The following is a 27,451-nucleotide window of genomic DNA, read 5'->3' on the forward strand; positions in this document are numbered from 1 at the left end:
ATGAAGCTGGGAACAACTTTTATTTTGGTTCCGATGGGTCAGACAATGATGGCAGATGTTTCATTGATCACATCCAAGGGTCCCATCCCACCCAGACTCTCCCGAGGACATTTGGATCCATGGCTTGGTCAAGGAGACACCGGACCTGATCCTCCACGGAAAGGCCAGAGGGCGGAAGCGTAGCTCGGACGTTGTGTTCCCTCGAACCCAAGGCCACCGCCTGCATCCCAGCGAAGGCGCCGTCGTTCTCAAAGCCCAGTTTGAGCTCATCGCTGCACAAAAAGGTACAAATGTTACTGACAGGCTGGGGGACAGAGTCCCAGTGGAGACCTTCTAACCCAAACTCTATTTTATAACCAGTGTCTTTAACGTCACTGCTGTTTTTATTTGGGTCTGAGGCAGAAGAGGGCAGGAGGGGGGAGATGCCAGGTTTTAATAAGTGAGGCTAAACCTGCCATCGATCTGTCCAGGAGAGCTTAAAAAAGGCCCAGCATGTGGAAGCAGAACATGAGGGGCACCTGAGAACCTTTAAAGAGCAGGACGAGGTCTTAGTGAAGGTACCAGAGCAGGGGGAGATGAACGAGGTTTCTAACCTTGTGTCCAGGCCTACCTGGTGATGGCAGCAGGATTTGCTCCTTGTAGTTTCCTCCTGGCAAAGGCCACTTTCTGGAGGGGGTACCAGTTGATGTCTCTGGTGTTCACCTCCTCTGTCCAGGTTCCTCCCTTCTTCAGCTGCTTCAGCTCAAAGTTCTGGATAAACACAAAGATCCGGCCGTGTCCATGAACATGACTGGGAACTCCTCCGGTCTCCCTGCACCGATTCCCGCTCCATTACTCAGGGATGAATTCCAACGTTACCTTCCAGTCCAGCAGGGGCTCCTTGACAAACACGTCCATGGTGTTGAGCAGCAGGTCTGGGTCGGCGCCGTACGCCCGGAGCGAGTGGACCATGACGCTCTGGATCAGACCGGACTCCCTCAGCGGCTGCATCAGGTTGACAAACTGCTGCGTCAGCCGGAAGGGCATGAGCTCCGGCACGGGGAGGAACTGGGGAGGCAGACGGAGACGTGCGTGAGCGTCCCCGGAGCGGCCGCCGCGCACGTGCCGCACGGGTTCTGGCCCACCTGCGTCGCCGAGCCAAAGGCGTGACCGAAGTCGATGCCAATGATGCCGCCGCTTTCCGTGTTGACCATGAAGTTGGAGAGGTGGCGGTCGCCGATGCCCAGGAGCCAGTGGCTCACACACAGCAGCGCGTGGGAGCGGGCGAAGTGGGAGCGCAGGGAGAGGAACGCCTCGGGACTGCTGCTCATCTTCAGGAAGGCTCTCCTGCACACACACAACACCTCAGTCTCCACCTTCACGCCTCAGCTCGCCCCTGGCGTGCACCTACTTCAGGAGGTCGCTGGGCACCCGCTGCACCACCTTCACAAAGTTGTTGACGGCATCGGCCCGTCCGGCTTTCCTGGAACCCCCAAAATCCAGGTTATTTTCATATGCTGACGCAGATCAGGTTTAGCTGAAGGTCCGACCCTCGTCAGGAGGAACTCACCTGTAGGCGTGGCCGTACAGCGACACGCCCGTCGTGTTCTTGGGAGCGAAGGTGGCGAGCCAGGCGTTGTAGACTTCAGGACACCTGTAAACACAGAACAAAGTCTTAAACACACGTTTCTGTTGCAGGATCCGTCCCAGACCAGCACGGTTCTGGTGTCTGAAGATGGGAGGACGTTTGGGCCGGTGGTGCCGAGCTGCTCGTCCCGTTACCGAGCTTGTGTTTGGACTCTGATGATTTCAATAAAGACTGATTCTCCTCATATTCATCAGAATCGAAGGTGTCGTGCACGTGAAACGTACCGTGCTGCCGTGCGCTGCTCCTCTGCAGTCATTGTGGCGCACAGGAACTCCCTCAGCGTGCACGTGTTCTCCATCCACTCAATGAGACCGATTCTGTTGGAGAGAGCGCACGTTTGGTCAGTGTAACGAGGTTGGATCCACTCATCAGTAAAGTTTTGGTGGTTCTGAGGACGCCTGGAACATCTCATGGAACCCTCCTCCTGGGTCTCCTCTGTTTCTATCATCCCTATTTGGCAGAAGGTGCCCCAGACGCCCCGCCCACCCACCACACATGCCCCGCCCACCCACCACACATGCCCCGCCCACCTGGTGGTTAATGGGATGACTTGGTACGTGCGCAGCTGCAGGCCTCTCTGTGCACAGGCGGCGTCGTTACTCAGCAAAATGTTCATGACAGAAAAGAGCTGCTCAATCCTCTGGTCCTGTCGGAGGTCCTCGCCGCTCTTCACCAGAACCGGGTGGTCGCGTTCGTCGTCCCCTCGGATGATGAGGCGTTTGGGCCGCCGGATGGAGGACATGACCTTCACCTGCAGGACCCACATTCACACCTAATTCAGGATTTCCTCTGGGCAGCGGCAGCGGAGGCGTCGGGACGCCACTGGAACATACCCGCTCATCAAAGCCCGTGATCTTGGCGTGATACTCGGGCAGCGGCTTTGATCTTCCGTCGTATTGTCCTACAGCAACAGAAGGAAGTCTTCAGTCACTCAAAAGGATGCGAGATCAGACAAAAGGGTTTTAAAGTGGAATAAAGAATCCTTAAACACAACATGTGACCACTGAATTCCGAACATTCCATCCCAATATTCCTGGACTGATCCACCACAGGACGGGCAGCTTCTCCAGCTCACCTGGCACCTCCAGCTCGTTGCCCAGCGTGTCGGCTTTAAAGCCACTGAGCCGCGGCGAGTATTCCTTCAGGTTCCCCGGCTCCTTCTGGAAGTTACGCATGGACGCAGCGAGCTCGTCCACCCGCCGCACGAAGCTTTTGTCCCGTCTCTTCTGGAACAGCGTGACGCCGTTGGGCCCCAGCAGCTTCTCCACCTCTTTAGCAAATCTCTGCAGGATGGAAGGAGGCGTTAAAAGCTCGGAGTCCCTGGTTCTGCTGCTGGGGGGTGGGACGCTGCTGGGGAAGCTGCTTCAGAACCAGCGACGCACTTGGAGAAACTTCTTGTGGAACGTTCCCTGACCGCTGGTGTGGTGGCCCAGAGAGGAGAACAGGTCCTTATAGAGGTCGCTCATCGTCTCCTCGGTGAAGCTCTGCTTTCCCATCTCATTTTTCAGAGAGTCCCACCAGTCCTGCCAGGAGGAACGGACCCTCGTTAACGAGCCACTAATTACTGAAGCATTAAATTGCACTTATTACCTTGAAAATCATCTCTGGGTTTGCAAGCTGCATCAGTGCGTCCACAAAGTTCTTCACAGCCCCTCCCTGATCCAGCAGGCCTCTGAGCCTGCGCACGCACACACGCGCGCACACACACACACACACACACACACACACACACACACACACACACACACACACACACACACACACACACACACACACACACACACACACACACGCACACACACACACAATGACGTCCTCTTGGCAGGGTTAGGGGTTAACCCTAGCCAGGATTTTCCAGACAACAACAACTTTACCTGCTAACAAATTCCCGCTGCTTGTGTCCTCTGACCGAGTCCTGGAACTGGAAGCTCTCGCTGCTGATCATCAGCGCGTACACCAGCGCCTGAGGGAAGCTGTTGGCGATCTGCTCCAGGCAGTGCTGGACCGCTGCCCCCTCAGGCTTGTCCAACAGGGCGACCATTTGACTAATCCAGCTAATTAGCATCCAACAGGGAACGGACATCATCTGCACAGGAAGAGATGAACTATTGTTACACAATCTTTCCCTAATCTGGCCTAAACGTTCCCAATTGAACAGTTAAATGACTGGAAACGTTCTTGAGGACAACAATTAGAGGATATTTATGATTGGAGAACGCACCTCTTTGGTCATGAGGTCCAGAGTCTCTGCAGGGTACAGCTCGATGATCTGAAGAAGACGAGCGAACTTAAGCCGCGCCTCCTCAGAGTTCATCTTCAGGGCCTTTAACAAGCTGTCCACCAAATGGACCGGCAGCAGCAGAAGGTCTGGGGGGTCGCCTCCTGCAGCCACAGAGACGGATCATGAGGAGAGAACGGTGTCTGGTGAGTGAAGGTATGTACAGATGACGTGCACGTTATCGTGCACTCAGCAGGCGATTCACTTCAGGCAGTTGGACAGCGAGAAATACCAAAAATGTTGGTCTGATATTTCCATCATAATCCAGTTTATCACTCAAAACCCCGAAAGGTCTGGAGCCGCTGCCGGAGATTGGTGTCGCCCACATAGGGTCGCCCACACTAACACCCCCACAGACCCCGCCCCCCCGCCCCGACCCGACCCACCTGCGTCGCCCTGCTCGTGCTCTCGCAGCGCTCCGTCACAGAAGTTGGCCAGAGCCATGTAGGTCTGGGTGATGCTGCTCGTGTCCACACAGTCCTGAGGACACGACTGCACTTCCTCATCAGCCTTCCTGGAGGCTTCAGACAGAAAATTCCACGCTTTTTTCCGTAGCCCCGCCTCCACTTCCTGAAGGACACAGATTTCAGAGGTCAAATATTTAGAATCACAAATCAACTGTTCTTACAGAAATGTGGATTATTGGGAGGAAAATGGAAAAAGGTACCTTGAGATTCCGAGTGGGCCACGACACTCCGGCCAGATTAGCAACACTTTCTGCTTTGTTGGCTTTGATACTTCCCAGCACCGAGGGGCTTTTACTCACGGCTGCTACCAGGATAGTGAAGGAAGTACCCTGAAGGAGCTGTTGACATCTGGACACAGCTGGAACAGCCCAGCTCTCCGTCTGGAGGTCCTCTGCCAGGAGACGGTGGAAGAAACCGTGCAGTCAAATCCATCATTTTCCAGCTCTCGTCGCTAAACCGAGCAGCAGAACATTGGACCGATCCCGATCAAAATATTTGGGCTCATTTCTTCCTCCAACAACACCTAGTCACTCAACACCTGCTGGTTCTGACCCGTTGACCAGCGGTTCTGATTCCGTGTGTTCCCCCTGTGGCTCTTGTGTTCTTTTCCTTGAGTAATGTGTCTTTTGCATATTGTTTGCTAACCAAACCCTTTCTGATTGGATCCAAATCACCTGACAGGAAATAAAAGTCCTGACTGTTGCCCCTTGGCACTGGTCGGATCTAAACTGGGGAAGTTTCGGGAAGAACCAACAATAATGGAAACAAACGTGGCGGAGCGCCCGAAAATACCGGGATTATTGTTGCATCATACAACTATTAAAATCACAGGGTTTTAATGCATTAAGCATCACAACTGGTTAACTGCGACTAGTTAGCTGCAGTTAGCTGCAGTTAGCGGCTCACCCAGGAGCGCCACAGTCCTCAGCATGGCGCCGATTTGCTCCACGGGTCCCTGCGTCCGGCTGCGTTTGTGGGCGTAGCCACAGAAACTGTGCACCCAGCGCAGCAGCCGGCCGCGCTCTCGTCTGGCCTCCCGCTGGAGCTCCTTCAGGAGTTTGGTGGCCACGGCAAAATTATTCTGAGAGCAAAATCCACAGTAGAATGTGAGTTTGTTGAGGCCCAACAGAGGGAAAAGCAGGCGTTTGTTCCCTCACCTGCTTCCAGGCGCTGTCGGCCATCTGCAGCTTCATGCTAAACTTGCACTCATTTATTAAGGTGTCCAGCGGTGCCGGCGTGCCGTCTGAACCGTCCACCTCCATGCTGTCGCTGGGAGCCTGGGCCTCCATGCTGTCGCTGGGAGCCTGGGCCTCCATGCTGTCGCTGGGAGCCTGGGGCCTCATCCTTCTCTTGATTTGGTCCAAAAAGAAACAGCTGCAATGAAATTAGTGGTGGTCAAAAACCTGCTGCCACACATTTGCAGATGATCCCCAACACCGACCCACCGGGAGGTGACGATGTCGTCCCACAGACTCATGGGATCCACCGTGGGGTCAGGATAGCGCTCCGTCCATCGTCCAATCAGCTGCTTGACGGAGCTCACGGAAACTAACACAAGTCATTTGGGGTTAACTGACCCTGGTTAACTGGTTAACTGGGGGGGCAGCAGCACGTCACTCACCGCCTCCTTTAACGAACAGCAGAAACTCCTGGATCTCCGTCAGCGCCTGCACCGACTTCAGCATGGTCAGTCGGCTTTGGGTCATCAGCGAGTCCACGCTGGAATAATTCTGGGAATGTCAGAACATGGAATTATGGCTGCAGTGCAGCTCCTGTTGGGTTTCACTTATCAATATTTGCCATTATTGACAGGTCCCTTCATAAAAATGTTTGGGTCACGCCTACAAAGGCGTCACCGTAGAACTGGTCATAAAAGGTCAGAGCTGCGGAGCCACAGACCTGTATGAAGAGCTCAAAGGCGTAGTTGGTGTAGTAGCTGGCGCGGTCGTAATCCTCCTGGAGGATGTAGAGCAGGCCCAGCTCCTGGCTGTACTGGCTCTCCAGCAGATCCTTGCGCTCCTCCACCGACATGGCTTCATCGGTGAAGCTGAGGAGGCTTTGGTCCCGCTCCCCCACCTGCAGCTGCTTCAGCATGCTGCGGATCATGTGCGGCAGGTACATCTCCTGTCACCAGATCACACAGTGATGGGACCAAAGTGAGTGAATGAGGCTGAACCTGAAGAGTGGGGCTGGTACTGGGTGGACCGTTCACCTGGTAGACTGGCTCTGACCACATCCTCTGCAGGTCGGGGGGGGAGGCCTCATCGATGTAGACGGTGGAGCAGTACTGAAGAGACTTCCAGTCAGTCAGGTGGCTGTACGCCTCCATCGCAGCCATTTCCCAGAAGTCCCTCTCACATTCAGCAGGCTCGCCATCGCTCCACTGCTCCGTGTTTAGAGCCTGAATGAGGACACAAACAACACAGGTTGGACTGAGTCCCTGCAACAATCGTGGATTTAAAGGCTCGGTTTTGAACCGTCTAATGAAGCTCTGTCTCCATTAGCCCACTTTATGAATGAAGCTAAAAGGAACCCAGAAATGAAGAAACTTAGCAGACTGTGCTAAAACAGCAAGAAATCAAGTACAGCACAACGTTTTACCTCATTGTAAAGTTTCACAGCTTCTGCGTAGTCTGAACTGGCTTCAGCCTGAAGCGCCGCACAGGTGATGGACTTGGTCCCAACCTTGCCACCAAAAATCCCACGAACAACGTCGTAGTCCTCCATGGATCTGTAGAGCCTGGACCACACCGGGAACAACACTCATGTGCATTCACAATCATCACTGCTCCATAAACTATTGACCTCATTTCATTGCCTGTGATTATTGGAAACATGACAGTGAAAAATCTTGAATCTTTTTTCTTTCCTAAACCAACTAAATCAATTATCAGCCAAGTGAAAGAATAAAGAAAAGTTTAAGGCAGCAAACATTTAGTTTGGTTCGACACAGCGGAGCTCATGCTAAGAGTCAGTACCTGGCCAAATGGATCCATTTATTGGTGTCTGGAGGTATTTCCTTATGGCCCCGAGAGCGTTTGGATGGGGGTTCCTCCAGGCCGCCATGGTGCACCAAGCTCTCCTCCAGCAGGAGGACCCCCAGAGGCTGCTGGAGGCTGAGCAGGGAGGTGGAGCTGACCAGGGCTGGATTCAGCTGCTGCAGGTCCTTATGGTGGTAGCACATGTCCTGCCAAAGCAGCCAGCAAGCATCATCAGCATCCAGCCATCATTTAGCTTGTTACAGAACCGCGGTCACACTATAGTGCAGCAGTTGTTGCTGCTGTAGCTGTTGTTGCTGGCGAGGTGATCATTAACAACTGCTGCCTGCCGTCTTCAGCTGTTTAGGAGAGAAAGCTCAGAGGAACGCGTCCTGGACCTGATCCAGAGGTGGGAGGGAGACTCGGAAACAGCCGTTATGGGCTCAGGAGAATTAAAAGGAGCCTTTTGGCCATTAGGAGACACTATGATTGGCAAACACTGGCATGTAGCCACAACCGCCACCGTGAAGCACAGCAACATCTGATGATGCGCTGCAGCAGAAGGTCCTGGAAGCCTTGTGAAGGTCCTGGAAGAAAAGCTGACTCGGGACTACGATTCAGGGGAATTCTTTTCCAGTGAGACAATGACCCCAAATAAACAGAAAAGGAATTCAAAACACCAACATGAATGTTGCACCGGCTCCAGGCCCTGGACCAGATCGTGCCCGATTCAGCCCACGTGAGCTGGGGCAACAGGAGCAAGAACAGAGCAACGAGGCATTTTCTGGCTGACTGAGGCGTCGTCACTCTGAGTCTGATTAAACATTCTGCTGGCAGTAGCCAAAGCCCTGAATCTGTCCAGATTATACCTGCACACATGCTACAAAGGGAGGGAAGCAGAGGGTGCTCCTGCTCAGCAGAGCACACATGTTCTGCTGCAGCTCCTCTTTAATCTTCACAACTTCCTTTCTTGGTTTCTGCTTTTCCATCTCTTCCAGTATTCCAGCAAACAGGGAGCTGAACAGCTGCTTGGCTACAACAGGATCTCTCTGGAGGACAAGAGCAGGAGAACTTCCATCAGTTCCTTCTTAATTCAATGGCGTTGGTGCCATTTACAACATGACTACCTGGGCGAGAGCTTGAAGAGGAGTAATGAGACTGCTGTATGAAATCTGAATATCAGGAAAGTCTCCCACCCGGTAGTTCCGATAGAGAGTCACCTGAACCTCTTTTTGCAGCCTTTTATCAGCTGCTTCTTCCTGCGGGACGTCCGGAGGCCACAACGTTTAAAAAGATAAAGTACTTTGCAGAACGTGAGCAGATCAACAGGATCTTTCCTCCATGTTTGCTACCTTTTTCCGCCGCTGCTGTTGGATCTCCTTCTGTGCGTAAGCCAGGCTGGCGTTCCTCCGATCCTTGAGGAATCTGCGCCGCAGCGCCAGGATGTTGCTGCGCTGCTCGTTTGCTGCTAACGTACAGACACAAAACATTTCCACCTAAACGCTCGCTTCAAAGACATAATGAAGGCAACAGAGTATCTAAGACAGTAATAAGACAAAGTGGAAGCGCAGTCCTCCTGAAACCTTTCATCCAGAGAGCGGTTTACCAACACCTACCTGTGGTGGGACCTCCGCCCTGCTCACTGGATCCACTCAGAAGCTTTGTGCCAAATCCTTCTCCTACTGGCTTCCGTGCTTTGATCCGTCTCTCATCTTTATCAAACACCATCAGTGAGGACGAGGACGCGGACTCGGAGCCGAGCGAGTACTCGGCTAAGGTGCCCATGCTTCTGCCTGTCAGCCAGTTATATGTTGTGCGATGCCCTATAGAATAAACACATTTGTTAGGTGGGACATCACAACAGGGCGCTCCAAACTCCCACGTCTCCCTTTAGTGGAGCGCACGACGGCCGGTTTGGGTCGAGCGCGCGGGCCTCTCAGGAAGTACGAAAGTCCTGACCTTTGCTAAGTCCTGTGCAGGCGAATACCTGTTTGGGTCTGGGAGAACTCCAGGGAGGTCTGGGTGGCTCGCAGCTTCCCTTTCATGGTACCAGGTTGAGATGCCACGCTCTCCTGAGCCTGAGAGTTCAGGGTCTCCACAAACATGGGAGTCATCACTGTGCTCCTGACGCGCCAGTTTGAATCAATCCGATAGTCCTAAAGAACGGGACAGAATGATCTCACCATCGTTCATTTGCTGAGCGGACGTGCAGAAGGTGCAAAGCTGAACCGACCTGGAAGGTGCACTCCGATAGCGGATACTCAAACATGTGGCGCTGGAAGTCGGGACTCTGGCTGGTCATTTCCAGCAGGAGGTCCGTAGCCAGACTCAAGAAGCACTTCTCCGTCTTGCTGGAGTAGAGAGACTGCAACACCGCCAACATTCGCTCCAGAGTGGCAGCGGGAAGACGCTTCTCCTGACTCCAGAAGTTGCGAACATAGAGCCTTAAAACAAGACCAAAGCCATTTGCTTGGATTCCAGCTTTAATGTATGGAAGGACGCTGCATTCAGTAATGACTAAAAATCACAGCTCATGACATAATTACAAGATTTGAATCTTCCCGTAGTTATGAGACTGTTTCTGGGAAATTTATCCTGGAATTATTTCTCCAAATACACATTCCACACGGTTTGTGTCAAGAAGCCGTCAGAAGTCTGGCCCCAGTTATTGAGACCTGATTCCTTTTGACCAACCCAGAGGTGCCTGTGTGGTGTCGGTAGACACGGCTCACGGCTGTGTGTGTGTGTGTGTGTGTGTGTGTGTGTGTGTGTGTGTGTGGGTACTGACTGCAAGCCTTGGTTTTCCTCAGACAATCCCTGAAGGAGTGACTCTTTAGCAACGTCCAAGATCCTGACTGAGGTGCTGTCTTCCATGCTCTCTTCATCACTGAAAGAGACGCAACACAAACAACTAAATATCAACACAAATCGTGTAAAACTCCATAATATGATAATATGATGTTCCGCTGGGCCCATAACGAGCACAAACGTTTAACACAATGTTAACTTCAGCTCTGATTTCCACATTTCCAATGTGGTGCCAACGTTCCCGAGCAGGTTGCTGATGTGTCCGTTACCTGTAGTTGTCCAGGATCCACATGAGAATGTCGTACATTCTCTCTCTGCACACAGGTGACGGGTGGGAGATGAAAGCCGTCACAGGTCCCAGGACCTCCTGCAGCTCCTCTGGGGTCAGCAGGGCGACAATCTTGTGGACGATATCGAGACACACTCTCTGCTTCATCTCCTCCCTTTTAGGAAAGAAAGACGGTTTCCGCTCAAATGAGAACGATTCACATCGAACCCGATGATTAACGTCAACACAAGTGCACTTTCTCTGTGAAAAGTGTCGAAATAATGGCGATTACGCAAAGATTGGGGACATTCTAAGCAGGAGACAGTTTTGACCTCCATTTATCGAAGAGCTCAACATTTTTGGCCAATTGTCCCGTTGAGTGTAACGTGGGAAAAGGCCCAATGCTCCGCATATCTGTAGGGTTAAAGCCCTTCCTAAAGCATCCGGACAGGTCTCAGAGGGACCGGGATCCAGAGAGGACAGGACCCACCTGTGGCCCATCGTCTGGATGAAACCGGAGGTCTTCAGCTGCAGGAAGACGTCGGGGATGACTTCGGCCCGGCCGAGCACACACTCCAAGCAGCTGGTCTTTAGGAACCCGTGAGACTTCGGTAGGAGGAAAAACAGGTGGTTGACGAACCTGGAAACAGTCAGAAAAGTCACGTTTAAAACGTGTTTGTTGCTTCAGCTTCAAATCAACGTCACAAACTCACCGATCCATAAATGGAGGAAAGTGTTTGGAGACTTTATTCAAGCATATTATGAACTTGTCATCCATGCTCATTCTCTTCAGGTTTCCTATCTTGTTTACAGCCATGCTGAGGAGTTCCTGATGAAGCTACAAGAAGAAATACTGAATCACTTCTGCTCCAAATGAACGAGCTTGTAACGGCGGTTAGGACGAGCAGGTCACATGGTGGTGGAAGGTGCCTTCAGTGAAATCATAATGGGGTAAACTAGGTGAAACAGAGACGCTCAAACCTCAGGCGTGTGGGTCAGGTTCTTCAGCATGAGGCCGATGATCTCTGCAGCAGCAGCGTACAGATCTTTGTACCGCACAAAGGTCACGTTGTTGGTGAGAGCCTGTATATACCTGCAGATGGACGCACATACGCGAAGATGCTGCGTTAGGGGGCGTGGCTGCACCAGGGGGCGTGGCTGCATTAGGGGGCGTGGCTGCATTTGGGTGTGTATTAGGGTGTGTAGCTGCATTAGGGTGTGTATTAGGGTGTGTAGCTGCATTAGGGTGTAGCGTTCACCTGGTATAAGCGACTCCACAGGAAGGGTCGTAGGCAGCCAGGTTGTTGGCCAAGATGATTCCCAGCAGCTGAAGCCCGACAGAATTGTCTTTATTGTTGCCGTCGGTGCCACAGAAGCGCTCATAAATGAGTCTGCAGGAGATGAAATTGAAGAAAGGTTGGAACTCCGTTATTACGTAGCATCCTGTATTCCTCGTTAATGCTAAATCCAAGTAACTAGGAGAATGATATGGAGACGTGCTCTCCTCCCCTCGGGCGGCACGGCCAGACGCAGGGCGCACCTGTAGGGGACGTGCAGACAGTCCTTCCAACACTCCACCAGCGTGCGAATGATCTGCAGGTTGTGACGGAAGACGGCTCTGTTGGAGTGGAAGCTGTGCTTCATCAGGAACTCCAGCAGGCGGTTGGCCAGGACTTCGTCTCGGGGGTTACCCTGGCAACAGGTCTCAGTAAGGTCAGGACGCAAAGGTTGTGTCAAAGAGCAGATGTGAAAATAACGGAACCTTGGGCTTGGCCACACCCGTCCAGGACAGAACCGTGACCACGATGTCCACCACCATGAAGTGGATGCCGTCTCCTCCGTTGTCCCCACAGACGACGAGCTGGATCAGCGGCCCCAGAAAGTATTTTGCATACGGTCGAAAAACCTGTAAATTCATCAGGAATTATAAACCGAGAGGTTTGATCTGAACATTCGGTGGCCGCGTCATCGTTCCACGTGCATCACTGCATCCGGTCAGGTTCATTATGGGCACTGACCCCGACCCCGACACGTTCGTGTTCAGACCGACCTCCTCGGTGTTGATGATCATCTTTGCGATGAAGAGCCGGATGTTGAGGTGTGTTGTTGGGTTGGACAGCTTGGTGTGCAGGTACTTCATCCACGGTGGAAGTTCTGCAGGGGCGTTTTCCTGTTTCATGAAGGTGAACATCAGCGCTGTGGTTGATCACAGGGTTCAGATTCTGGACGAACCACATGTGCCAGTGACCTGGTCCGTTTTGGGGGTGATGTTGTTCCTGTGCATGTGGCCGATGAGGCCCGTCAGGGTGGCCATGCACTCGTGCTGGTTCAGCTCGTCCATCTCAAGGTCCACAACTGCATCTTGAGAGGGAATCGTCTCCTCTCCTGGTTCCTAGAATACACAGCTTTGGTGATTTTTACCATCACATCACGTTTACATTTTATTTTCTGGACAATCAGGCGCACTTAAAATCCTTTCATTTTCTTAATTGACAGTGCGCTTATGCATTAAATCTGCTTGTGCTTACTGACCTAGAAACGAGTTTATGTGGTACAGGCGCTCAAAAATCTGTCAAGATGTGTTTTGCTAAGATGAAGCGGCACCGCCCGGTGATTAGGCCACTGGCGTCAGGAGCCTCGCGGGGTTTGTTCTGCTAAATGTGCGTTATGGAGCCAAATGGACCCTCATTGATATCGCGCCTTAGAATTCGCTGCACCTTATAGTCCAGAAAATACGGTAAATTTAATGAATCAGGACAAAAGAACAATGGGGGAAATATACTTTTTTTGCAACATTGCGTCTCTGCCCGTCGACCTTTTGGGAGCTGAAGGAAAAACTCTGGACTCCAGTGGAGAAATCAAACTGACTCATTTCCTCACTCAGACTGCTGTCAGACATGAACGACTGGGACGACAGGTACACGGGAGCATCTGGAACACACACACACACGCACACACACACACGCACACGCACCATCAGAATCCATAAAGATCAACATTTCTCATTTTTCTGCCCATTTTTAAATTTTCCTCAACACACACTAGCGGTGATATATCCCGGTATTCGCTCCCATTTCTTTGGAAGATTCAAGCCCACTGTTGACCAGGAACCAAATATGTTTACGATATAAAAGGAAGTGTGTGTGTGTGTGTGTGTGTGTGTGTGCGTGACTTCCACTCGAAGCACAGCAACAGAACATCTTTCCACACTACACGACTGAACAGGTTTGTTGGAAATACCTTCATTCTCATCAGTGGCTGCTTTTCGAATGGCAACATATTTCTTTGATCTCTCAAGTGGGACCTAAATGAATCAGAAACAATTAAAATGGCTGAATGCCTTCATACAGTGGGATGAAATCTGATTAAACCCACCTCAATTTCCACTGGGAAGTTGTAGGTCCTTTTAACATCAATGAGATTTTCTAGAATTAACTGATTCTAAACAGAGAACAAACTGTTTTTAGATTACATCCAGGCGGATTCATGCTTGTAACGTCTCCGTCTCGGAGGACTTGTGGAGAGGTTCATCAAAGCCAGGCCCTACCTTCTCTGGTTTCTCACTGAAGAGGAAGCCAGTGAAGAACCTGGGCTCACTGAAGCTGCAGCTGATGGCAGCGACGGCACAGTTGTAGGCAGCACATTGATAAAGCCTCCTGAGCTCGAGGAGCTGAGTCTCTCCGCTCATATTTTCAGTGAAGGCTTCAAAACAGGATCTAGAGGGAAGAGAATCCAGCTTCAGCGTTTCCTAGCAGATGCATCACGGCTTTCTCACCAATTCCCACGTTTAGGAAATGCTTGACAGTCCTACTTGATCAAACTCTTGGACAGCTCGTTCCCCTCTGCCGTGTCTGTGCGGCAGTAGGCTCTGTTGATGCAGGACTCCTTGGAGTAAACCTCCTCTTTGGGAAGCCGAGAATACATCAGCTCCATCAGCTTGTAGCAGCCGATCTTCTTCAGTATCTGGACCTCAAATTCTGCTACGTTTGTCTGAAAGAAACAAAGAAGTCATGTAAACTCTAGTTTAAAACACAGGAAACTGCCGAGTTCCTGGAGAACTGAGACGAACCTTGGTGAAGCGCCCGAGCAGCACGGCGCTAATGTCACATATGTTGGACACAAAGAAGAGGCTGATGGCCGTGGAGCTGCAGTGCTTGGCTAGGGGCAGCACGACTCGCTCCATGGCCTGCAGCAGCGAGCTCAGAGGCACCTGGCCCGTCTGGACCACCTGGTAAGCTGCTTCCAGGAGCCGCAGCTGCTGGTCGGCGCTCGCTCTTTAAGAGAGGAGGAATATGGGAACATAACACAGGAAACCTGCCTCCCCCATAATGCAACACCACTGAAAATGAGAACACTTAAAGAAGCCTTTATGAACCTTTTAGCAATTTTCTGGAAAGAGTTTTGAAACTGCTCCTCCATTATGTGCCTTCGATCCCGACACAGGACGCCAGCCATCAGCCTGAGCAGGAGGGGGCTCTGGGAGAGCTCCAGGGCGTCCAGCAACTGAAAGTCAGGGACGTTTACAGGTGTCGGGGTGAGGCAGAGAAATGACTTCTGCATCAGAATGTCAGATTGAAATAAGCCACTTCATTCTGCAACATCAAAGAGTTCACCTTCCGGATGCAGTCCATGTAGTTGTTGCGGTGGAGCGAGCCCTTGGCGAACTCATCGGATTGGATGGGGAAGTGGGAAACTACCAGGGTGTCCAGGCAGCTTTGCAGCTCCGCCAGCAGCTCCTCTGGAAGCATCGTGAAAAAGGGCAACACCAACAACGCCTGACTCTGGAAGTGCATGAAAACGCAGTCGCAGCTTAGACGCTAATACATGATGCTTATATATGATGCTAATACATAACGCTAATACATGACGCTCATACATGACGCTCATACATGACGCTAAAACATGATGCCAATACATGATGCTAATACATGATGCTAATACATGACGCTAATACATTAATACATAAAAATGTGAGTTTTCACGAGACTTTCTAATTACCTTGAGATTCAGTTGAAAGCTCTTGTCAACCAACAAGCCGGTGAACGTGGAAAACACCGGCCTGAAGGCCGAGTGGTTGATGTCGGAGCAGGCAGACGAGTCAATCTGGGGAGGAAAGGGTTAAAAACAGTGTTGGTGGTATCAGGTTCTGACCAGACTGGAGATTCCAGGACCAGCAAACCTGCAGCAGCTTGGAAAGGAGCAGAATAGTGGCAGTCTTGGTCTCTGGAGTCGCCGAGGGGCCATCCCACCAGGACCTGAAACATTCCCAACCTCCTAATATTTCCTTTACCAGCTTCTTCTCTCGGGTCGCCCTGACAGAACGTTCTCTGAAGCTGTAGTCCAGCAGGCCGTTCAGCAACATGCTGACCTTAGGAGAAACCCCACAAGCAGCCCTTCACTGACACCACCAGGAAATGACATCACAGCTTAAAAATATGAGAGAGCAAACAGCTACCATGGTGGACTTTCCAGAGGAAGCCTTCATGATCAGTGGCACGGTGATCTCAAGGTTCTTCAGGAGCTCCGTGTTGATGGTGCTCTTAAAGAGGCTGTAGAAGTATTCGCCATGTGAGAGGGGCTGACCTCCAGGAACCGTCATGGTGTTCAACAACAGGTCCACCAGCTGTTCACCCTGCAGCGGATCAGTGCGTCGTGTTAGCGCTCTGGCAGACACCATCATGCTAAAACCTCCCATTTAGGAGCCAAAGCTGCCGTTTCCCCACAGCTTAACGAGGGCAGTCTAATTACTTCTTTGAACAAGTGAAACCAACCTGCTGATTTAAGGAGAAGGCGAGCTGAAGCAAACCATCTGCCAACCTTTTGGTGCTCGAGTCCAAGGAAGGGAGCGCCTCCCTGTCCTGACCAGGGGCTATACCTTTAAAGACCATCATGAGAAGTCCAGACCCCAGAGACACAGCGTAGGAGGCATCCTTTAATGGGACCAGGACAGAAATGTAACTAACGGACATTTAGTTTCCTTGTACAGAAGCTAAAAACAGTGATTCTCTGGCTATAGTTGAAGGTAACATACCTGGCTGTTTAAAATGGAGCTCAGGTAGCCGGCTTTATGGATCTGCCGACAGGCAGAAAGAACCGGCTCCAGCTGGTCCAGGTGGATCGCTGAGTCGGAACCGTTGAGGTCAGCAGCACACAGCTTCTCTACACTGGACACAGGTGAAGACAGGAAATAGGAAACCCAGCGTTCCAGGTTATTAAAGACCAGAAGGGATCTGCTGCAGGGAAGCGGGAGCCCAGGAATATTCTGCAAACGTTCCTGGATATTTATCCCAGGCTCATCTCTTATCATTCCTTTAGCTTTTCCTATAAACACACACATTTAGTGGCTGATTGCACATAAACAGGAAGTACCTGCTCTGGGAGATTTTCTCCCTGATGCTGCTCTCCATCAGTGTGTGATACGGTGAGGTGAGCAGGGCCTTCAGAGCAGCAACGCAAACATCTGGAAGGTTCTTCATGACCACAACATCTGCCATGTTGAAGCCCACGGTGGAAGGCTCACACACCACGGCCGCTACCAGCTCGAAAAAAGCCGGGATAAACACGTCTTTTTCCAGAAGCTGCGAAGCAAAGAAACGTCAGCGTGTTCAACTGAAAGGACGCGGCCGTCGTCAGAGTCAAGCTCGACCTTCAGCAAGTCCTGGTCGCTCCTGGTGAGAACCATGGTGGAAAACTCCAGCAGGCGAACGGTGATGGTACATTTGCTGAAGTTGTACTGGTCCATCTCTCTGGGACTGAAGTGAGACGTCCCCTTCCCCAGCTGGAAGCGCCGCTCTGCTGCCGACAGGTCGCGAGTCGCCAGTTCGGTCAAAAAGAAGTGAACAGCTTTCAGAAAACGGGAGCTCTCTCCCAAGCCTTCAGAGTGGGGGGGGGGAGGAAAACTGGCTGTAAAACACGTTTTACCCACCAAAGCCATAATAAGGGAACATTTCATGTCTATGAATGATGAATGGGACGTCCTGCTTGGATTATATTCGCATATCTGCAGCAGCCCAACTCACTGATCATGTGAGGAGGCTTGAGGATGTGCAGATTGATGAAGGTGGTGTAACAGTCCAGGGAAGCCAGCAGCAGGTCCATCCACTGGAGGGTGGCCCGGACGCTGAACGGACCCTTCCGATCCCGAAGAGTAGGCTGGGAGAGGAGGCCCCCGCCTTCAAACCCCGACGTCAGGAAGGTTCCGCCGCGACTCTTCAGCATGTCGTCGAACCACTGCGGTAAAGACTTCCTCCCTGAGAGAAGCAGGCAGGTCATGAAACACCTGACGTTTGTCACGAATCCTCTGAGATCTCCAAAAACATTCATCCCTAATGAGTTGATGTGTTCCGAGTTGTTCCTGTACGGACGCTACCCACCTGGGAGGAGGGGAGCAAACTCGTAGAAAAGCTGCATGCACTTGTGGCGGCACTCCGTCTGGGGGCGACCACATTGTTCCAGGAGCCATAAAACCACGTCGGAGAGGCACACCGCCCCCTCCGCTGGGAAGCTCCTGAAAGGGTCGGGCGTTTGAACCATAAAAGAAAACCAAATCTGCGTTAAGGTGCAGGTGACGCAGGTGGGAGCACCGACCTTGGACGGCGTCTTTGAGCGCTGGGCTGATTGAGACTGGCACATTTGTGCTGAACGATTCTCTGGAGATGATCGATGGCGCCGCCGCACTGCTGCACCGTTCCTGAGAGGACACAAACGATTCCAGAGCTGAAATCATGAGGTTTGGGATGCAATATTCTGTCTGAAACCTGTAGTATTTATTACCCAGCGATTGCTCGTCAGAGTGAGCGAGAGCCAGACTTTCAACAAATATGACAAGAACTTCAAAGACAAACTGGTCCACTAAGGAACTTTCCTCCCTGTAGACACAAAACAGCATCACGGAATCGAACCATCGCACATTCTCTTATTTAAAATGATCTTTTCACAGCTATTACTGGTACCAAAGATGATTCCTTCCAATCCAAAACATCAGAAATGTTCTGAGGAGGCAGCCGAGCTCACCTGAAGAGCCGGTAGACGCTGTTGAACGCCAGAGCTGCTCCCAGTCTCCTGAACCCGTTTGGATGGAGCGCCAGGCTGTAGATGCGCTTAAACAAGGACTTCATATTGGTGGGGCTCCTCTCCTGCTGCTTCGGCGTCGTCTGCTTGATCGACCACTTCACGAACTCTTCGATGCAGCGGCCAGAGAAGTCTCGGAGCGTGCTGTCGACCGGGTCGACCAGGCCGTCCTGAGAAAGGAACCAGAGGGAAGGAGGAGAGCTCCCTGGAGGCCCAGACGTGAATGAAAGAACCGAAGCACTGGTGGAAGTCCTACCATTATAGCCTCCAGGACAGCCACCGTGTCTTGGCTCTCAAACTTCTTGTTGTTGGTGAACCAGTGAATGAGCTGCATGACCAGTGGCTCGAAGAGCTGCCTGGTGACCTGTTGGGTCCATCACACAGGAGACGTTAGCGTCCCGACTGCTCATGATTAACGTTCCCTGTAAATATGGATCCACACTCCTGCTTCATCCCGTGACCACCGGCCTACAACTATTCACACCTGAGCTTAATTACTGATTAGAGTTGTTAATTTGCTAACGTATATATGTGGACTGGAAATGGGGAAAACATCTACAAGCTGATCAAACCTGTTGCACCGTTTAAAGAATTTAATTGTTTATCAAATAACGCATTCATCCAACCTAGTCCAGCCTTGGCGTGCACGTACCTGATCCACGTCACACGCAAGGCGCAGCAGCACGGGAAACAGCCTCTTGTGTAGTTTGTACATTGGCGGTAAGGTGTTTTCTCCCTCCACGATCTGAGCGTTCTTCCCAACCGTGTAGATAACCAGGCTGTGCAGCAGCTCGCACGCTACGACCTGCATCACACAAGGTATCTGCAGGTTTCTGCTTCTCCAGAGGTGCTGCGGGTTAGTGAGGAGGTTAAACTAAGGTTACTTTGGTCTGGCGGTCGGTGGTTGACAAAGCTAGCTCGCAGATGCGCGGGAGGAACGGGTTTAGGTAGATGAGCGGCTTCATGTCAGCGAAGGGCACAGCAAAGCTGAGCCTCCTCTCAGAGTCCCAGGCCACAAACTTCTTCATCATTTCCTCTGAGGAGACCAGTAAATGTCAAAATCTCAGCAGTGATCAAATTCACGGTCAGGGCGAAGACTTAACGTCCAACAGAGAAACTTACGCTGCGTCTCCCTGCCGGTCACCAGGTTCCTGTTGATCTTCCCGCCGAGGCGTCCCAGCAGCTTCACCACCCTCATCCTCACCATGACAAAGGGAGCCTCTTCCTGCATTTTAATACAAACCAGAGCTAGAACGCCGTTCCTCCAGTGTGGTCTCCAAGCTGCCGTCCCAGTACCGTAACAAGCTGGCTGGACTTCTTCAGCAGTTTCGTCATCACTCGGTTGTATCCTCTGTGGCTTGTTGAGGACACGGAAGACATCACCTCCCAAACGCCGTCATCTTTGTCTGAAAGCAGCAACAGGTGCGTTTCCTCGTCACCAACCTCTGATTCTCTAGGAGATAAATGCAGTCGCTGGTGATGCGCTTCCTTACTGTGGTTCAGGTGTGACTTCAGGTATCCGTCCAGAAGAGGGAGAACGGAGGAGAAGCACGGCTGCATCGTCTCCGGGGGAATGTTGGCGGACCAGCTCTCCAGAGCGTCGAGGGCGGCGTCGGCCAGAGGAACGTGGCTCAGGCCCAGTTTCAACGCCACCTTCATTGGAACATAGATGATTATTACCTGTGCTACTCAACGTGTCTCGATGCCGTTAAACTGGTTTCAGCCGAGTTAAACACGTCATTGGTTTGTAGTTTATTCAGAACCCTGCACCAGAGAGACGTTAGCAAAATTAATCTGAGCAAATCATCTCCTGAAGTCTGCTCACAACAACGGGCCCATTTGGGGGATTTTCCATGTTCTGCGTTACGTTTTTCTTCAGTTTGTGACGCGTGCCCTGTTCTTACGACGGTCGCGTCACCGTCTATGTGACCACGCTGAACGTCGGCAGGGACTCAAGATGAAATCAAGGCGTTTCACCTCCAGAGCGGGACAGTAGGCCTTGATGTCTGCGGCTATGATGCTGTGGTGCAGCGACAGAACAAACGTCAGGCAGGAAGCCAGCAGCTCGTCTTTGTACTGCTTCATTTTGGCGCACACCTGCGGACACACAGGTGAGGGTGGTTCAGCGTCGGCTCTTTACCACGACACGCCAACAGCTAACTCAGAGCCACCTCTTTGCCAAACTTGGAGAAGAGAGCCAGACAGGCATCTCTCACAGGATCGGTCTGTGGAGATGTGACTCCTTTCCGGTCCACTCCCTGTAAAACATAATTCATGTAGAAGAAAAAAGAATTGACCAAAAGTGCAAAAATTCTTTTCACGCAGAAAACTTACCTGGAAGTACTTGATTTTCTTTGCAATCGTCATTGCAGCTGAGAGCAGCTTGTAGAAGCCGCTGACGAGAGGACTTCGTATGGAGTAAAAGACGAGTTCGTGGCTGAGGGGGTACAACCAGGACCGGAAGTATTCCAGCTGTTCTTTCAGCAACAGCTCGCTTTGGAGAAGAGACGGGAAACTTTGAAATGTAGCGACGCTAATGTGATAATCACGCGCGACATTACCTGCAAAAGTCCACCAGGTTTATGAAAGCAGTAAAATCTTTGGTCTTATTCGGCAACAGATGCGCCGTGGGGTCAGAGGAGGGCAGGACGTGGTCGGCGTCACCTGGACTCTGACGTACGAGGAGGAAGAGGCACAAAGTTCTGATGAAACTGACATGAATGTTACAAACAAAAAGCCCTTGGACCAGCAGATGCCATTGGGCCTCACCTCCTCTCCGCTCACTTTCTGCACCGACAGGTCCAGTTTGGACACGATTTGGAGAACGGACTTCACAAACATGTCGTAAACCAGCCGGCTCAAAGGGAACAGGCCGCTATTTAGACTTTCAAACGATCCATCCAAAAACCCGGAATCCTGCACAGGGAACCAAAAAATGACCAATGTTTTAGTGGTGTAGAGGAAGAACGAGACTAAAGCCCACGTGCACTCGCGGCCGTACCTTCAGCCGGTCACAGCTCAGCAGGGTTTTATAAAGAGGAAGGTAGTTGTGACTAGAGGGAACTTTCCACTTCCCAATACGGACTTCTGAGGATTCCGTGGAAAGGCCGTCTTTATCCTGGGGGGCAGACAGGATCAGCCTCCTCTGACTTACTGCATGAATAGGTGGCAACACAAGTGACCCAGCTCACCTCAAGCACGATGGGCTTTGAACACACGCGGATTAACCCTTGGTACACTGAAACCAGAAGGATAAAGTCATTGCTGATACGTGACAGAAGAAGATGCTCATTTAATCACAGTCTCTTAAATGTTCTTTGCTAAAGTGGCGAGAGAGGATTTGTGACCAACAACTGAAGAAGAAAGAAAAAGAAGAGCTGAGGTCAGGCTGCCCACGTACCCACTGAGCTAATGAAGCCCCACATCACGGGTCCTTTAGAGGCCATGGCCACCAGCACCTTCAGTATAGATTTGCAACAGGCGCTCTGCATCTTCTCGCTGTACTGAGGAAAACTTTCAACCTGCACCACAAGGAGGCGCTCCAGAGTGGGCGTGTACACCTCTGGAACCTGAGGAGAGGGAGCATTAATGGTAGAGGAGGTGATGGACCTCTACAGTAGCGTCTTCTGTTGGGTTTGACTGGACCACCTTGTCCAGGTGAATCAAGATGCTGGCTATGGAGTCCAGGAAGCTGGGCAGCTGGAAGTACCCGTCTTCATCCCCATCAGACTCAGTCAGGTACATGATCTTGCAGCGCTGGATCAGCTCCGTATACATCAGGTCTACATCCTGTGGACAAACCTTCTTGCAAGGCTACAGAGCAGAAGAAGCTCTTTTCAATGCATCGTTCTAGACGATTAAAAGCAAGAACCAAGTGAATCGTGTTTTTAAAACGTTCTCCTTTACATGAGAAGCAAAGCATCAAACTTACAGCTGCAAAAAATCCGTATCCTCTTATGGCGATGGAGAGCTCCTTATAGGTGGAGTCCATGGTCTTGATGATGCCACAGAAGGTATGCATGAAGAACTTCAAGACGCTCTTGTGCTCCTCAACATCAGCTGCGACCTGCAGTGCGATCTTGAAGTGATGGAGGACGGATTAAAGACTGGAATTCCACAGAGTGGTGACTTCACCGATCACATTTCATTCCTATTGCTGCTCCCACAGGAGCCACTGATGAAGGTTCATCACGAAGACAGCCTGGTCGAGGGTCCAGTAGCTGAGTTTGAGACCCGGTGAACATCAGTGAGGAGAGCGCCCTGCACATCTGAACGAGGTCTGTACCTGCTTCAGGAAGGCCTCGAGGGCGAAGGAACTGGTCTTCCTCATCTCAGGGTTGACGTGGCCACACAGCTTAGACATGACCTCAAACATGTTCCTGTAGTGGTCCATGAAGAAGCTGCTGAACTGGGACGCATGTTTGGCCAGTAACTGGAGCCCAGCTGGTGAGGAAAGACACCGGTCGACGGAGGCCTTCATGGTGAGGGCTGGGGAGGATTCTAGAGCGGCGGCCGTCCTTACCGAACGTCACTGCGTAGCGGTTCATCTCCATCTACAACAGACACTTTTTAAAACGATGGAACCTTTGTTGAGGAGGTCGAATGGCCGATAAACGCACCTGCGGCCTGATGGTTTTTAGAGCGTAGTGGAAGATTTCCTTCACCGACGTGGGATCTGACAGAGAGACAAGGCTCAACACAAACGGCCATTTTGCTCCTCCCTCCCGTATCTAAGGGGACGCAACATTCCACCTTCCTCCTTCGTTTTGGGGAAGTTGACCATGAGAGCGGAGAGTCCCCTCAAACACCCGGCCACCACCAGCAGCTTCGGCTCCTTGGTCGCAGACGTCATCTGGGGAAAAGGTGGCAATCGTCAGCGGATCCTTTTGATGTCACGGCCCTTTGATCTAGAAACGCACCTGCTCCTTCAGCGCCCCCAAATACGCTCGGTACAGCTTGTCAGAGTGGTTGACCATGTCGCTGGGGTGAACCTCCGCCAGAACCCCCAGCAACTCATAGACTTTACCCAGAACTGTTAAAAAAGAGGCTTTTAAAGCTGCACGGAAGCATGTGACCCAGGAGAATCATGTGACCCGGCAGAATCATGTGACCCGGCAGAATCATGTGACCCGGCAGAATCATGTGACCCGGCAGAATCATGTGACCCACCAGAATCTTGGAGCTTGCTCCCCTGGCACAGCTCGCCATAGTAGCGGTTGAACATTTCGCCGATTCGGAGGTCGGCAGCGACACTTGATGCTTTTGTCTTGTGGAGAATCTATGAAAAGTGGAGTTAAACTAGAGGATGAGTAGTTTCCAGAGCGGAACGCCGAATACGAGCGTCAGCAGGGTGAAGAGACCGACCTTCAGGAGGAGCTCCAGCACCGCCGCCCGACATTTGGCGCCCTTCTCCTTTGAATACAGAGACGTGCACGTGTCCTACATGAAAGGAAACGCATGTAAATGCTCATATTTAAGAAGTGCAGGTGTCGTTGCTGCTGCCGACAGGAAATGGGTCCGTCCCAGAGACACGAGCAGGCAAACGTCTGGTCACACCTTCTCGCTCAATGTCTTTTCTACATTTTTACTCATTTCTACTTTGTAAATATGGACCGATGACATCAAAACTGGAGTGAGAATTATGGTTGAAATGACCCGTAACAACCTTTACATTTTAGATTCCTCCGTGTAGCCAAGCTTTGCTCACCAGATGGACCCTGGAATCGTGGAGAAGTCCGGTGGTACCGAGACTGAACGTACAGGGATGTGAGCATCATATTCTGAGAATCCTTCATCATCCAAAGATTTTAATCTACCAAACTCAACCGCAGTCGTCTGAATGAGCCCAGTTTCAGGGTCAGACATAATTATGTGCATCCGTTTTCATTATAAATGAGATGGAAACGTCAGACATATGTGACTGTTGAACGCGTGTTTCAACATAATTTATCCTTTCAGTTTAGAGAAAACTTTCAATTAAGGGGAAAACCTTAAATTCTTCCTGTAATCAGATGTAAGTTTAGGGTGTGTTACCACGTGCTGCCACTGGGGGCGCACGGGGACGGGGACTCACCGTTATATCGGCGGCGTAAGTCTGGTCCCATCCTTTGACTCTCGGCGAGACTCGATCCAAGAACTTCTCCAAAAAACACAAGACCTCCACTCGAGTTTCCCTGAGCTGAAGCAGCAACGTGTCAGCGCGTGAGCTCCAGACCTTCCCCCCCCCAGACGGGTGCTTACCTCCTCCCTCCCCAGGGACTTCCTGAGGAAGCTCAGCAGTCCCAACTCCTTCGAGAACAGGAGGGACGTCTGGAACGCTTCAGGAAGACAAAGATGCAAAGCGGATCATCGTGAACGTGACGACACAACCGACACTCTCCCATGGCAACGCCGCCGCGCTACGTGAATATAAACAGACCATAATATAAACTAGCTGCTCTGGACAGTCGATAAAGGGCCCTCTCAGCGCCACCCGTGCACACCCCCCTACACCCGTGCACACACCCTACACCCTACACATGTGCACACCCCCCTACACCCGTACACACCCCCTACACCCGTACACACACCCACCTGCACCCGTGCACACACCCTACACCCGTGCACACACCCTACACCCGTACACACCCCCCTACACCCGTACACACCCCCTACACCCGTGCACACCCCCTACACCCGTGCACACACCCTACACCCGTGCACACACCCTACACCCGTACACACACCCTACACCCGTGCACACACCCTACACATGTGCACACCCCCCTACACCCGTGCACACACCCTACACCCGTGCACACACCCTACACATGTGCACACCCCCCTACACCCGTACACACCCCCCTGCACCCGTGCACACACCCTACACCCGTACACACCCCCCTACACCCGTACACCCCCGCCTGCACCCGTGCACACCCCCCTACACCCCCTACACCCGTGCACACACCCTACACCCGTGCACACCCCCCTACACCCCCGCCTACACCCGTGCACACCCCCTACACATGTGCACACCCCCCTACACCCGTGCACACACCCTACACCCGTGCACACACCCCTACACCCGTGCACACCCGCCTGCACCCGTGCACACCCCGCTACACACCCGTACACACCCGCCTACACCCGTGCACACCCCCCTACACACCCGCCTGCACCCGTGCACACCCCCCTACACCCCCGCCTGCACACCTCCTACACATGTGCACACCCGCCTACACCCGTGCACACCCCCCTACACACCCGCCTGCACCCGTGCACACCCGCACGCGAGTGGCTTCATGCTGCATTCAAGTGCAGCTCGTGAGCTGAGTCATAAATATCGAAGTAGCTTTTTGTTTGTGGCGTTTGTTGTTTTGCTTTACGTTTTACGACCGAAGCAAAGTGATAAAACCTAATTATTGGATTTAAACCAGTTCAGAATCCCATTCATTACTGCATATTAAGAAAAGTCATCAAAACAAAACCGCGCGCGCGTGTTTAATATTACGCTTTAAAATGTTTTTGACATTAAATCATTTGGCTCTGGCTCCGGTGGAGGCTGCTGGTGCCGACCCGTCGATATTAACACACTTGTCTCACCAAGTTTGTTCTCGGTGGTCGTTTCCAAACATTCCTGGAACAAATCACCGACGATGTCGTGGCTCTTCAGCGCCGCAGCTCGCGGGTCTTCATCAGAAAGAGACTGGTGCAGTTTGAGGAGGTGCGCGTGGATCCCGCCAGAGGAGGACATGATAAACCACCAAACCACCACTCAAACTACCACTCAAACTACCGCTTAAACCACCACTCAAACTACCATCACACAACCGACCCTGCTCTTCTTCACGGGCTGCGAGCTGAGCGCGAGCGCATCTTCCTGCCGCTCTACCGACGCTCCTCAAACGTCTTCTTCTTCTGTTCTATAGCGGTGGTAGACAGCTGAGGCGCAGTAGCGCCCCCGTCCGGACTTTAGTGGGGACTGCAGGGTCGAAATCCTCCTCCTGGAACCCCGCAACGTCTGAAAATCGCCCAAATTGAACTGTAACTGTTTAGAAGCTGAGAAGAGGTCTCCCATAGATCCCATCCCAAGACTTGGGTAGAGGATATTTTGCCACTGATTAGCATTTCTGTTCCTGAAGGTCAATGCTTGTGTGAAAGACATAAAGTCTTGGGTGACATCAAATTTCCTTTTTCTTAATCATTGTGTTTGGTCCTGAACCTCTCAGGGATCGATTAGATCACACTATTACTCTAGATGGGATCTATTTAGCTCCTAAGCTTACAGTGATGAATCTTGGAGTAACTTTTGACTGAGATTTGTCTTTTAACTTACAAAATGGTTTCTAGAAGAGCAGCGAAGTGATGAACTATTGTAATTCATCATTATCAGGACGTCCAAATGAGTCTTTGAGGATTATTCATCCAAAATGCTACAGAGAGAATTCAAAAAAGGTATTGTGAAAGATTTATTTACAAAATGTGAGAGGTGCCATCGTGACCAACGTGCCCTGGTGGACTGAGCGAGGATGAGGAGAGCGAGAGTGTAAAAGCACTTTTCTTCTGTGTGTGTGTGGTGGCCATGTGTGTGTGTGGTGGCCATATGTGTGTGTGTGGTGGCCATGTGTGTGTGTGGTGGCCATGTGTGTGGTGGCCATGCGTGTGTGTGTGTGTGTGGTGGCCATGCGTGTGTGTGTGTGTGTGGTGGCCATGCGTGTGTGTGTGGTGGCCATGCGTGTGTGTGTGGTGGCCATGCGTGTGTGTGTGGTGGCCATGCGTGTGTGTGTGTGTGTGTGGTGGCCATGCGTGTGTGTGTGGTGGCCATGCGTGTGTGTGTGGTGGCCATGCGTGTGTGTGTGGTGGCCATGCGTGTGTGTGTGTGGTGGCCATGCGTGTGTGTGTGTGTGTGTGTGTGTGTGGTGGCCATGCGTGTGTGTGTGGTGGCCATGCGTGTGCGGCCATCTTGGGGGCCAA

General features: G+C 51.8%; 1 protein-coding gene across 3 annotated transcripts; it reads right to left on the reverse strand.

Annotated features, from left to right (window-relative positions):
- On the reverse strand, positions 1 to 26,353 carry prkdc (protein kinase, DNA-activated, catalytic subunit). 3 transcript variants are annotated; one of them, XM_029842790.1, is made up of 87 exons: positions 26,081 to 26,353; positions 24,737 to 24,813; positions 24,570 to 24,674; positions 23,861 to 23,935; positions 23,666 to 23,774; positions 23,416 to 23,528; positions 23,249 to 23,348; positions 23,116 to 23,171; positions 23,019 to 23,049; positions 22,782 to 22,939; positions 22,428 to 22,574; positions 22,145 to 22,309; positions 21,897 to 22,065; positions 21,688 to 21,734; positions 21,498 to 21,614; positions 21,266 to 21,412; positions 21,058 to 21,167; positions 20,831 to 20,990; positions 20,668 to 20,754; positions 20,474 to 20,593; positions 19,990 to 20,149; positions 19,793 to 19,902; positions 19,619 to 19,721; positions 19,381 to 19,532; positions 19,149 to 19,301; positions 18,753 to 18,860; positions 18,440 to 18,666; positions 18,200 to 18,294; positions 18,014 to 18,116; positions 17,800 to 17,933; positions 17,446 to 17,676; positions 17,073 to 17,299; positions 16,796 to 17,004; positions 16,458 to 16,590; positions 16,198 to 16,356; positions 15,882 to 16,058; positions 15,606 to 15,794; positions 15,425 to 15,529; positions 15,040 to 15,207; positions 14,802 to 14,929; positions 14,496 to 14,700; positions 14,238 to 14,416; positions 13,974 to 14,142; positions 13,802 to 13,867; positions 13,667 to 13,730; positions 13,209 to 13,357; positions 12,675 to 12,818; positions 12,477 to 12,596; positions 12,189 to 12,332; positions 11,967 to 12,118; positions 11,686 to 11,817; positions 11,408 to 11,519; positions 11,140 to 11,264; positions 10,917 to 11,066; positions 10,428 to 10,601; positions 10,139 to 10,237; positions 9,584 to 9,794; positions 9,338 to 9,506; positions 8,967 to 9,173; positions 8,703 to 8,818; positions 8,478 to 8,609; positions 8,220 to 8,399; positions 7,351 to 7,559; positions 6,974 to 7,112; positions 6,585 to 6,773; positions 6,272 to 6,496; positions 5,994 to 6,102; positions 5,818 to 5,920; positions 5,704 to 5,746; positions 5,530 to 5,649; positions 5,279 to 5,453; positions 4,573 to 4,763; positions 4,292 to 4,475; positions 3,849 to 4,009; positions 3,502 to 3,713; positions 3,218 to 3,305; positions 3,010 to 3,150; positions 2,703 to 2,910; positions 2,461 to 2,528; positions 2,158 to 2,378; positions 1,852 to 1,944; positions 1,550 to 1,633; positions 1,391 to 1,462; positions 1,125 to 1,326; positions 859 to 1,047; positions 611 to 750; positions 1 to 272 (listed from the first exon to the last, which is right to left on the reverse strand). In XM_029842790.1, exons 1-87 carry the CDS (start codon positions 26,229 to 26,231, stop codon positions 68 to 70), a joined length of 12,285 nt encoding a protein of 4,094 aa, XP_029698650.1. In that variant the 5' UTR covers positions 26,232 to 26,353; the 3' UTR covers positions 1 to 67. The 3 variants fall into 3 exon arrangements, with proteins under 3 accessions (XP_029698650.1, XP_029698649.1, XP_029698648.1); XM_029842789.1 differs by having other exon boundaries at positions 5,530 to 5,746; positions 8,703 to 8,815; XM_029842788.1 differs by having other exon boundaries at positions 5,530 to 5,746; positions 26,081 to 26,352.
- Between the last annotated feature and the right edge of the window lie 1,098 nt (positions 26,354 to 27,451).

This window comes from Takifugu rubripes, chromosome 10, assembly GCF_901000725.2.
Source record: "Takifugu rubripes chromosome 10, fTakRub1.2, whole genome shotgun sequence".
Lineage (NCBI taxonomy): Eukaryota > Metazoa > Chordata > Actinopteri > Tetraodontiformes > Tetraodontidae > Takifugu > Takifugu rubripes.